Consider the following 11,180-nt stretch of genomic DNA (forward strand, 5'->3'; position numbering starts at 1 on the left):
TGAGGTTTATAGCAAAGAAAATTCAGGAAAAATTTCAACAGAAAAGCGGGAAAATAATTTTTTACATACAGCCATCTGCTGGCGAAACGGAGTTCGCTGGGTTTGCTAGTATCTATATAAGTACAACGGGCGAAGAGCTAATATTAAATATGTACTTCCGATACAACGATCAAGGAAACTTTTAATTGCCACTTAACCAGAAAATCGTGTATATGATCATAATAATGAATCCCATCAGCAAATATTGATAGATTAAATTTCCTCGTCCGTCTCGAAGACGTGACTACGGCTAATAGCGGTCGGTGGACACGATTTTTATTGCACATTGTTTGGTTCAAATGCGTACGCGTATGCGTATGCGTTCAAATCTGAGGACAAAGTAAATTAAATTTTATACAGCCATACTTGATAAATGATGTCGCGAAATAGATTTCAGTGTTGTCTGAGCGCTGTTCGAAACATCTAGATCCTCCTTGAAATGTGACTAACTTAACTGTATAAAATGTACAATATCGTATCGCAACAGTTGCCTAGTGTACCTTAAGGCTTAGGACAAACAAACGTAACAACAAGCAATCATTTAGGTAATAAAACAGCATAAAGCAATACTTAAAGCATTTGTAAAACTTTGGGGTTTCTACCGTATGCTATAAATATATATTATTACGCTATAATTCTTGTATCAAACGGTTATCACTCTAGCACTCATAAAGCTAATTTTCTTTTAGAATAATCGGCGTCAACATGCCACAGTTTAACACAGTACTAGTGACAGGCGGAGCCGGGTACATCGGCAGTCACTGTGTGGTAGACCTCCTCGAAGCTGGCTATGATGTGGTTGCCATAGACAACTTCTCCAACGCAGTAGGAGACGAGGAAGGCTCCCCAGCCCTGAATCGTGCGGAACAAATCACAGGAAAGAAAATCACGTTTTACAAAGCCGACCTTTTGGACAAACCGCAAATAAATGATATATTCGATAAGGTAATGATTGCTATCGGTTATGTTATTGTATTGCCTTCGTATCAGTGATAAGTTGGAGTTGATATCGAAATAGTAAGTGAGTGCAATTATAGTCGATGACCAGATTTACTTAAATTTATTTATGGTAAAGATTTTAAGAATGAAATGATGTTTTTTGTTTACATATATGCGTCTTAACATTTCCAATGCATCATCATTTCCTTATAATTTTTTCCGTGATCACAATTATACGAGTCTCGACTTCACTAAAGCTTCGGTTCAGTGAAATTCTTTTATTTTGTGTTCTTAAATTAACCCAAAAGAGACACAATAAAAAGTCGTTTGTGAATATTTTTTTTATTAACCTTTTATTATTTAATATTTTAGCCATATAGCTAAGCTTGAATTTTCTTACAGCACAACATAGATTGCGTGATTCATTTTGCTGCACTGAAGGCAGTGGGCGAATCAATGCAGCAACCGTTACTGTACTACCAAAATAATCTACTTGGAATGCTTAATCTATTGGAGGTAAGCACTTATTGTGGTTCATATTTAAGAATATGAGTTTCGAATAACGTTCCCATTCATGTGTCTAATGTATTATAAAACAATCCTTTTTCCTGAATTACCTTCAAAATATTGGCAACATTTTGAAGGTACTAATTCTATATCCACAGACAGTTCAATCTCCTATATTATCAGAAGAAGACTCTATTCGACAATTTCCACAGATAATGCGATCCCACAACTGCTACCAAATGGTATTTTCTTCTTCTTGCACGGTGTACGGAGAGCCGGAACACCTACCAATCACGGAGACGCATGCAACTGGCAACATTACTAATGTATATGGCAGGACTAAGTATTTCATTGAGGAAATGCTGAAGGACTTGAGCGCTGCTGACGAGGTAGGATATGGTTTTGTATATTGGTTTATGTCCGATGATTTTTTATGGGCTACGCTTAGAATCGATGACTTTTTACCGTGTTTAGAAGACTTTAAACTGTTAGCTCTATTTTCTTCTGGTTCAATTATATCTTTGCACGTATTTATGAATGATTATAATTATGGAATTGCCTACGTATAATGTACATATGTACCATGTGAAAGTGGTAAATTAATTAATGCAATCACATGCAAGTACGTATATATCTAAGCAATTAATAGAATGGCAATAAGAAATAAGTATAAATATTACTCTCTCGGGGAAAGGCTGGCTGGAACGGGTTGAAATTTGTTTTTTTTTTAAAGATAGGTACTTACTATGAATGTTTAATTTTCCATGACATATTCCATGACATGTACATTATTTACCTTTTAATTTGTTCTACATTTAAATTACAATTGGTCGACAATCGAACAACAACAAATTTATAAGAATAATTTTTCTTTTTTGATTGATTGTTGATTTTCTCTAAATTTTCTTTGAAAGCGATTGGCTATTTTCACGATAGACAGCACGTGTTCATCTGGTGATATGATAGAAATGTCTCAATAACCGGTTTCCTTCACCTACTGTGATGAACGTAGATGATAAGTTCAAGGACACCTTAGTTCCGCAATTTAATTGAGAACAAGATTTTTTTCTAGGTGTTAACTGTATTGTTTAATGATTTATTTATGTATAGTTGTTCTGAAGAAAAATTATTATTACTAATCTATGAACTGCATCACAGCACCGACAAATGTAGGGTATCGTGCGGTATTCAATGCAATTTGAAGTGCATTTGTTCCATTTACGTCAAATCATTATTTTCAGAAATGGAACATTATATCGCTGCGATACTTCAACCCGGTGGGAGCACATCCATCGGGCCTCATTGGTGAAGACCCCACAAAGGAATTCACAAACTTGATGCCTTTTATGGCCCAGGTTGCTCTTGGAAAGAAACCCGTGCTTACTATCTTCGGAAATGATTATAATACACCTGATGGTACAGGTGGGTATTTGGTCGCAATGCAAATAATGTAGTATTTTTTTTAAATACAAAATCTACTTTTACTTTAGTAATAGGTCTGAAATGAAAAAGTATGCAGTTGCATAGAATGCCTTAGAATAACCATTAACATTTTAAGTTTCCCAACTTTAAAAATGAATTCATTACACAGTTAACTGAACAGTATCAATATTTTTGTAGATATTTCTCTCTGGTCTTTTTATTTTTTATTCAGTCAATAATAACAATTTATATTTTCAGGAATTCGGGACTATATTCACGTGATGGATCTCGCTAACGGCCACGTGGCAGCCCTAAATTTATTGAGCAGCAGTCACATCAGATTAAAGGTAAATATTTTTTAAAATAGAAAGAGTGCCATTATAATCTTTTCTAATTATTAACCATATTTGGTTAGTTCTCAATATCTGCAAATGTACGTGGGTGGCAGTAATCGCTTACCATCAGGCGAAACACTAGCTCGGTTGCCCTAACATAATAATAATAATTTATTTCACAAAGAAACTGTAGTACACAATAATACAGACCCTCACCTTCGAACTAGTGTTGAAATGTGTCTCGAATTTTTTCTATTTATATAAACAAACACAACGTTTTGTCACCTAATCTATACTATGTCCAATTCTACTCCATTTCCAGGTATACAACCTAGGCACAGGCCGAGGGGTCTCAGTAAAAGAGCTGGTGGACGTCTTCGAACGGGTGACCCAAACGAAAGTACCAGTGAAGTATGTCTCACGCCGATTGGGCGATATCACAGCGATGTGGGCTGATGCGACGCTCGCGAAAACTGAGCTCGGCTGGACGAGCGCGCGGAGTATTGAGGAGATGTGTATGTGTTTTAATTTTTAGTGTTTTAACGCTTATAAATATTTAAAGTAAAACGTGGTAAGTATTCGATTACTGAAGTGCGATCATGGGAATCGAGTGGTGAGATTTATACGTTTTTATTTGTGTTTATGAATACAAAAATAAAATCCATATTTACAGGTAGCGACTTTTGGCGATGGCAAACAAAGAATCCCGACGGCTACCCCAAGAAGAACAAAACTAGCGTTATAGTGATGAATGGAAAGAGCTAACATGTCCTTGCATTTTATAGTTATGTATTAATAAATAAGTATTTTATATCGAATCAATTTGTTTATATTTTCATTCTACTAATATCATAAATGCGAAAGTTTGTAAAAATGTGTGTGCGTTTGTTGCTCTTTCACGCAAAGACTACTGAACCAATTGCAATTAAATTTGGAACATATAGGCAATTTTTATCCCGATATTCCTACGGGATACGGACCAACATGCTACTTGTGCTTGTAATCTTGCTATTATTTATGACTACTATAGTGAGTAATCAATGAAAACCCATTTAAATATAAAAATATTTATTTCGAATCATGTAACATCATACAATGATAAGTGTTGCCACTTCAAAGGTTCATATCCAACACTCGTAGTATTTGGTAGCAAGTATCTTGCAAATAATTCCAAAACTTTCGGCTCTGCATTTGGTATGTGCGGAGAAAGAAGATCTGTATGAGTAAAAATATTATTAGAAGAAAACAATAATATTATAATTTGGAGATATAAGAAAAAATAAATCATATTTTTTACTTTTTTTAACAGACAAAATAAAAAAAAAAAGATGTGTCTCACTAGTAAGTAAAATTAGGTTGCTTGTAGGATAATATGAACAACAGCTCTGTTGTGAACACACCTGAACTGAACCAAATGTGATAAAAATAAGAATAGCAACAACAATGACCCTTAATTGTCAATTGGTTGACAACATATTATGTTATTAGATAGCTTCAATTTACTTAAAAATCCGTTTTGCATTCCAATCCAATCAATCATAATACAAAAGACGCTACTGACCCAATAAAGGAGGCTTATGCGAATGCAAAGCACTGGGAATACTCGCGACTAACAAATCCTCAGGAACTTTAACATCACCAATTCTCCCAATAACAATTCTCTCATATGGTTGTTTCTTACACCCACCACTAAACGGACATATTGGTTCTAGATCTATACACAGCTTCATCCAATACCAAGTGGTTACATATTCCACACCCCATTTTGGGAAAATTATGTCTTTTATAGCTTTAATGTTGCTTGGTGCGTTGGTACACCACACTGCAACGATGCAAGTGTCTGATAGTAATTCGGAGATTGCTATGGATGCTATATCTTCATTGTACATCATGGAATAGCTGGAAAGAAAGAATTGAGGTTTACTCAAAGAGGATAACATACTAACATCGCAAGTGCTTATGGGCGGCGGGCGTCACTTTCCATCAGGTGACCCGCCTGCTCGTTTGCCTGCCTAGGCGATAAAAAAAAAAGAGGATTCTGGAAGTTTATAAACCAATATAATAAAAAGGTGGTGAATGTGAATAAGCACTACCACCAGCCCATGGACATTGGCAGAGGTGTAAGATTATTTGTATTGGCCTTACATCTCGGAAAATGGAATCCTGACTGTAAAAAAGAAATGTTGTACCTACCCTGCTGAAACTGGTCCAATTAGAATGTCATAGAACTTACCAAATTTGTTTCCTAATAATTTCTAGGGATTGCAGTACAGAAATTGTGTTTTACTTTAAGCACACAGTTTAAGTATTGTACACCCATTGTACAGAAAGTACTATTTAATAATCTAAAAAAATTTAGTATAATATTGATGCTATCAAATTTTAACGGACTGTTAAGTTTAGTGTAAAATCTCATCAATATCTTAAATCTTATAAAATTTAACAATCAAATCCATATTAGTGTAGGCACATAACAAGTACTTATAACAGACAAATACCCCATTTTATCATTAGCTGTCTTCAATCTTCTTATATACTTATTCCACCAGGGTGGGTCTGCTATCACAATATCATATTTGTTCCCACTTAACTTTTCACATTGCTCTTTTACACAGCCGCTGAGAAATCTGAAAATTGATTTGCAAGTCCAACATTAAAAAAGATGTATTCTAAATAAATAAAAAAAACTATTAATATTTTTGTGATTACAATAGAGAACCTAGCTAGGATCATTTTTGAAAATATCAACAAGCAAACAATTTATAAAATTAGACTAACTTCATGGTTTCTTCTGAGAGTGAGAGAAGAAAGTGCGGATATTCCAAGCAGTGCTTGGTAATCCAGATACTTCTGAACAAATATTCAATATAGATGTAGTAAAATATGAAAGCTTTATACCTCTTACCTACATTTTCCTGGTATGAGATAGTCATTATCTTTGATTATGCAGATCAATGGACTGTCCGAATTATTTCCACCAGATATTCCCTGATAATCATGGGCCGTCAATTCAAATAATTGTTGTGAAAGATCTCTCACAGCTGCAGTGTCCAATAAATCATATTTACATTTTAATTTCATCTTTAAGTTTGGTGGTATTACGTCAATAAGGTTATTATACATTATTTTTATGTTTGTTGCCTAAAATTGTTAAAATTCAAATAATTATTATTTTAAGTGAAACAATTTAAATCTAATTATGCATATAATTAGAGTAACTTTTACTCTTATGGATTGTAGGTAATATGAGTATGAGACAAACACATGTATGTTTTCTTTTTCAATTGAATTTTATGAATATACCTTAATGGAATGCACCTTAGTATCATTAACCAGATGAATAAGATTGCAATGTGTATAATAGGGACCCACCCCTGCTTTGAGCAGGTGCAATATTAATATGTAAAAATAAATATGCAATATATATAATGCAATAATAATTAAATATGTATCTCGCATATATAATGCTTCCACTTTAATCACTCTATATATCAAAACTCCCCTGCATCTAAGCAATAATTGTAAATAATTGGATAAAAGGCAGTGATTTATGTTTACCTCTTCAATAATAACGTCATTGTGTTTCCTCTTTCTTGAATCATATTCTTTTTTGTCACATTTTATAGAAAATAATTTTGGAGATATACTAAATGATTTATTACCGCTAGTACTTGTATTTACACTTTCCACATTTTGAAAAATATTTAATGTGAAATCTCTATGATCAATAAAATATAAGTTATCCTTATAAAATAAAATACTCATTTGTCACAAATTCGTTCCCTTATATTTGAATCTTATGTGCATGTAGAGTAAACTGTTTTTAATTTGGTTTTATATGTGATTCTTTTAGCTTGTATAAGTAGTATTATAGTATTTTTGGAATGTTCTCGTTTTAATTAACAACTTTACCGTCAATATAATAAATTTGATAAATTAATAAATATATTTTACTCTTTTCTGTTACCGTTTGTTTTGACTTAGTCATTACTGACAAACAAGTGTCAAGTGGCATTAGTCAAAAGTACCTAGTGCCATCCGAAATTGACATTGACAATCAACTTGATGACATAGTGGGAGGGAATTTGAAATTGGATAGAACTACCCAGATTTAAAATAATAAATAAAAAAAAAAAAGCTCTACATGCTATCGAATATCACAATTTTTTACTTTTTATACATAAAAAATTTATAAACTTAAAATTATTCCTATATGAAGTTTGACACTGATCGAATTCATATATTCATATATACTCAGTTGGCACTTAAAATATCACAAATATACAAAACGGCTGTGGTGCTATGACGAAGAATAAAAATAAATATAAATTGGATAAAATAAAACCACTACAAAATATTACTTATTTATTTAAAATCTACTTAACAAAACTATTTTTATTTCCTACTCAGGGCTCACATACTGGCCTGTAAATATAGGTTTATCTCTATAATTTATAGCGAATAAAAATGGTTTTACATTACAAGAGTCTTCCATATTCTTTTTGGTTATTGAAGGGGCCTGTGTTGTTGATTTTTCTGAAAGTACACCTGAAATTCATATGAATAATTAGAGACTACTGTCTGTTCAAAGTAACTTGCGTAATTAAAATTACCTGGGTACCTAATATGGTAGTTCTATTATAGTAGTATTCTAAAGATCACTCAGTTGAATTGTTTTTTAGTTAATTTCACAATTGATGCGTGCAATAACTGTAATTTCTTATTATAAAACACAACATTTACATACATGTTATACAATTCACGAAAGCACCATTATTATTTATCTTAACATGTCCAAAGCTTATGCAGGTCTTGGGCAAAGTATCACAGTTGTTACCCTGAAATAAAAACAATTCATATAAATACTTTATTTCTGGAAATAAAAATAATAAAACAACATCTAATTAATCTTGCATGTTTGAATTTCTTTAATAACTCACATATAGTCTTTTTTATAAGTCTTCAAAAAATTATTTATAACTTTTACGATATTACAATTTTTTAGGGTACCCATAAATGTTCATTAAAAACTATATATAAAAAAAATTGTACCTCTAAAATAAGTTGATTTATAGCTTGAAATTCGATCTTAGGTGCTTTTAATTCTGACAGTGCCGTAAAAAGAGGTTGTATACTACATGTAGCAGCATTAAAACCTTCTTTTATTAACTTGTTGAATAATTTATGAAGCACATCCAATTCGTTAGGCACTAGAATTATAACTTTGAAGTCTTTATTTTGCAGTGGTAGTTCTAGTATCTATAATAAAGTACAATTCATTTCAGAGAAATCTATCAAGTTCTATAATACTTTTAGATAATCCCTTATGTCTTATGGAATAAATAGTGATTGAAAATAAAATAATATATTTAATTACAATAAACATATTATATAACAAATAAGCATTAAATAACAAAAATAACATCTTTATAATTTGTATAACTACTAGCTTCCTGAACGCATTTTCAAGGGGAAATATAAAAAGTCTTGTATGGAACTATATTATATTCCAGATGTTCCGGTGGGAACTATCTTATGTCTTTTCAACTTGGAGAGGATATTTTTGTGCCAAATTTTAACAAAATTGGTACAGTGCAATTATTATATTAGTGATTAATGTTACCCTTGCTTCATATTTAATATCTTCCGTGTAACTAAAAGTATTATAAATTGTCATAACTGAACCACAGCTTTGACCAGCATACCAGGCCATCTGAAAATGATATATTTTTTTTTAATTCCAGAAAAGCAATTTTAAACTAGTCTACTCAGAAAAGTATGCAAAAAAATTTACACAAATGAAGAGTAGATTGATGCACACTCAATTATAATAGCACTCCGCCCCTGCTTCTCCCATGGTACATATAAAACTCTTGGGGATCATGTCGATGGTGAAAAAAATTTTGTCAAATCCATTCAGTAGTTCCTGAAGTTAGCCCCTTCAAACAAACATACAAACTCTTCAGCTTTATACTATAAGGACAGGTTAATTATCAAATTAATTGGATTTATGTATCATCATCATCAGCTCACATATGTTCCCACTGCTGGGACACAGGCCTCCTATGAGGGTTTAAGCCATAATCCACCATGCTGGCCTAGTGCAGGTTGGCAGATGTGACATGTCATCGAATTTTTGATTCTCAGACATGCCAGTTTCCTCACAATGTTTTTCTTGATTGTGTTGAACAGTGGTGATGTTATCCACATATGCACATAAATTGAAAAGTCAATTTATTTGCTGCAGGATCACCTGGTCTCCAACCCCGACTTATCGATTTTGATGTCCAAGGTCCTCACCACTGCTATTTATGTATATTATATATTACTTCAATAATAATAATTGACATCTTTACCTTTAAATTGCTAATGTTTATTAATACATATTTGGTAGGATTTGAAATATATTTTTTAATATCCCAGTTTTGAATGCCATTGCCTTCTACCTATAATAAAAAAATCCTCATTGAATAAAAATTGAAATGAATTATGAACTATTTTTTTCCCACAATGCTAAAAACTAATTCACATTAGTTGCATAATTCATGTAACTGATACTATGATACAATTATTAAATGAGTGTCTGTTAGTAAAAAAAACAATCAATAAAAAATTTCAGTGTATTTTGTATTTTGGCATCTTATTTGACTTTAAACTTTATTATGTATATTAATTGAGTTGGAATTAAAAAGCAAAACAGGGTGTAAATCAAATGCTTACCCATTTACAAATATTTTCCATAGCCTCAGACTTTTTGAAATCCACTTTCTCTGTGTCAATATTGCAAGAACTCCCCAACTTGTGTTCAGATGATAGAAATAATTTGGTTTTTGAAAAATATCCTTTCAAGTCCCTTAGATCTTTGCTCATCTATAAGTAGATAGTAAGTAATGAGCTTTCATGTAGATAATGCTACATGCCATAAGAAATAGAAGCCAGATACAGTAATAGCAACATATAACATTAATTAACATAAATATAAGAATAAAGACTGTTATTCAGTAAGCATGAAGTTGTCAGCAGAAGCGGCTTAGTGGTAAGTTTAAGGGAAAAAGGATTGAGACCAGGCGAGTGTGTAAGAAGTGGAGTTAAATTTTTCTACATCACTACTGCTTGAAGCGCGAACGAAAACATCGTGAGGTAACCAGCATATCCATCAGATAAAAATTCGACATGTGATGATGATAATAAAACTGGAAGTTATGATGGTCTATTTTCAAATGCAGTTCAGCTATGTTTACCTGGAGATAATTGTTTGTATTGCGTCCATATCCTATCAGAGATAAAAGCAGTTCTGTGCCAATTGGAGAAGCCAGCCAATTGCGATTCTGTTCGATGTAACTAAAGTGAATAAATTTATAAGAAATAATAATTGAGAATCACTGTATTGTGTGTATAGCTAATAATAAACGTATGTTACCTGCCGCAGCATTTTATTGCGCACGGGAATATTTTATTATCCAGTATTTGTATAAATCTATCAATTCAACCAATGAATAGGCTATGATTATATTATTTTCTATTTGTTATGACTTCTATGGTCTGCACGACTATGGCATATTTTTCTTCTGAAATTTTGATCTTTAGACTTCAACATGACACTTAACTGTCATTTTCATAATTTTCGTAAAAATGTCAAGCAAGGGATGAAATCAAGTAAGGTAGTTACAAGTTACACTATTATAACTGTTATTAATTTTATTAATTGTAAAATACAAGTTTGTCATATCAATCATCAAACATGATTGATATGACAAACTTGTCAAAAATTAAAAAAGCCTTATGTAAATCTTATCTTATACCTTTAAACGAGCAATTCTTGTATATATATATATACTAGCTGCGCCCCGCGGTTTCACCCGCGTAAGTCCGTATCCCGTAGGAATATCGGGATAAAAAATAGATGTTGGCCGATTCTCAGACCTACCCAATATGCTT

General features: G+C 32.2%; 3 protein-coding genes across 7 annotated transcripts in view; 1 reads left to right on the top strand and 2 right to left on the bottom strand.

The window, feature by feature from the left end:
- The window catches only part of LOC119831857 (UDP-glucose 4-epimerase-like), an 8,311-nt gene extending 4,251 nt beyond the window's left edge, over positions 1-4,060 (top strand). The window contains exons 2-8 of the mRNA XM_038355412.1: positions 729-984; positions 1,381-1,494; positions 1,698-1,874; positions 2,727-2,907; positions 3,166-3,254; positions 3,565-3,757; positions 3,916-4,060. Of these exons, the coding sequence (XP_038211340.1) occupies positions 745-984; positions 1,381-1,494; positions 1,698-1,874; positions 2,727-2,907; positions 3,166-3,254; positions 3,565-3,757; positions 3,916-4,007 (1,086 nt within the window). The 5' untranslated portion in view covers positions 729-744 and the 3' untranslated portion in view covers positions 4,008-4,060. The remainder of the gene's footprint in view (positions 1-728; positions 985-1,380; positions 1,495-1,697; positions 1,875-2,726; positions 2,908-3,165; positions 3,255-3,564; positions 3,758-3,915) is intronic.
- Positions 4,061-4,297: 237 nt separating this feature from the next.
- Positions 4,298-7,210, bottom strand: LOC119831747 (N(6)-adenine-specific methyltransferase METTL4). 2 transcript variants are annotated; one of them, XM_038355231.1, is made up of 5 exons: positions 6,801-7,210; positions 6,148-6,383; positions 5,741-5,869; positions 4,804-5,141; positions 4,298-4,457 (listed from the first exon to the last, which is right to left on the bottom strand). In XM_038355231.1, the coding sequence occupies exons 1-5, from the start codon at positions 7,005-7,007 to the stop codon at positions 4,321-4,323; spliced, it is 1,047 nt and encodes a 348-aa protein (XP_038211159.1). In that variant the 5' UTR covers positions 7,008-7,210; the 3' UTR covers positions 4,298-4,320. The 2 variants fall into 2 exon arrangements, with proteins under 2 accessions (XP_038211159.1, XP_038211160.1); XM_038355232.1 differs by lacking the exon at positions 6,801-7,210 and having other exon boundaries at positions 6,141-6,311.
- Positions 7,211-7,602: 392 nt separating this feature from the next.
- Positions 7,603-10,827, bottom strand: LOC119831783 (serpin B3-like). Of its 4 annotated transcripts, none has more exons than XM_038355287.1 (8): positions 10,663-10,826; positions 10,484-10,570; positions 9,963-10,112; positions 9,599-9,688; positions 8,866-8,955; positions 8,295-8,501; positions 7,990-8,080; positions 7,603-7,790 (listed from the first exon to the last, which is right to left on the bottom strand). In XM_038355287.1, the coding sequence occupies exons 1-8, from the start codon at positions 10,672-10,674 to the stop codon at positions 7,645-7,647; spliced, it is 873 nt and encodes a 290-aa protein (XP_038211215.1). In that variant the 5' UTR covers positions 10,675-10,826; the 3' UTR covers positions 7,603-7,644. The 4 variants fall into 4 exon arrangements, with proteins under 4 accessions (XP_038211215.1, XP_038211217.1, XP_038211216.1 ...); XM_038355289.1 differs by having other exon boundaries at positions 10,484-10,583; positions 10,663-10,824; XM_038355288.1 differs by lacking the exon at positions 10,484-10,570 and having other exon boundaries at positions 10,663-10,827.
- Positions 10,828-11,180: the final 353 nt, after the last annotated feature.

Source organism: Zerene cesonia, chromosome 14, assembly GCF_012273895.1.
Source record: "Zerene cesonia ecotype Mississippi chromosome 14, Zerene_cesonia_1.1, whole genome shotgun sequence".
NCBI classification, from domain to species: Eukaryota; Metazoa; Arthropoda; class Insecta; order Lepidoptera; family Pieridae; genus Zerene; species Zerene cesonia.

Coding starts and splice junctions, on each gene's coding strand:
- LOC119831747 (XM_038355231.1), bottom strand. CDS start 7,007: ATGAGTATTTTATTTTATAAGGATAACTTATATTTTATTGATCATAGA. Junction 6,384..6,800: donor ATGACGTTATTATTGAAGAG/GTAAACATAAAT, acceptor TAACAATTTTAG/GCAACAAACATAAAAATAAT. Junction 5,870..6,147: donor CTCATACCAGGAAAATGTAG/GTAAGAGGTATA, acceptor ATCAATTTTCAG/ATTTCTCAGCGGCTGTGTAA.
- LOC119831783 (XM_038355287.1), bottom strand. Junction 9,689..9,962: donor TGGAAAATATTTGTAAATGG/GTAAGCATTTGA, acceptor TTTTTATTATAG/GTAGAAGGCAATGGCATTCA. Junction 7,791..7,989: donor TTTCGTGAATTGTATAACAT/GTATGTAAATGT, acceptor TATGAATTTCAG/GTGTACTTTCAGAAAAATCA.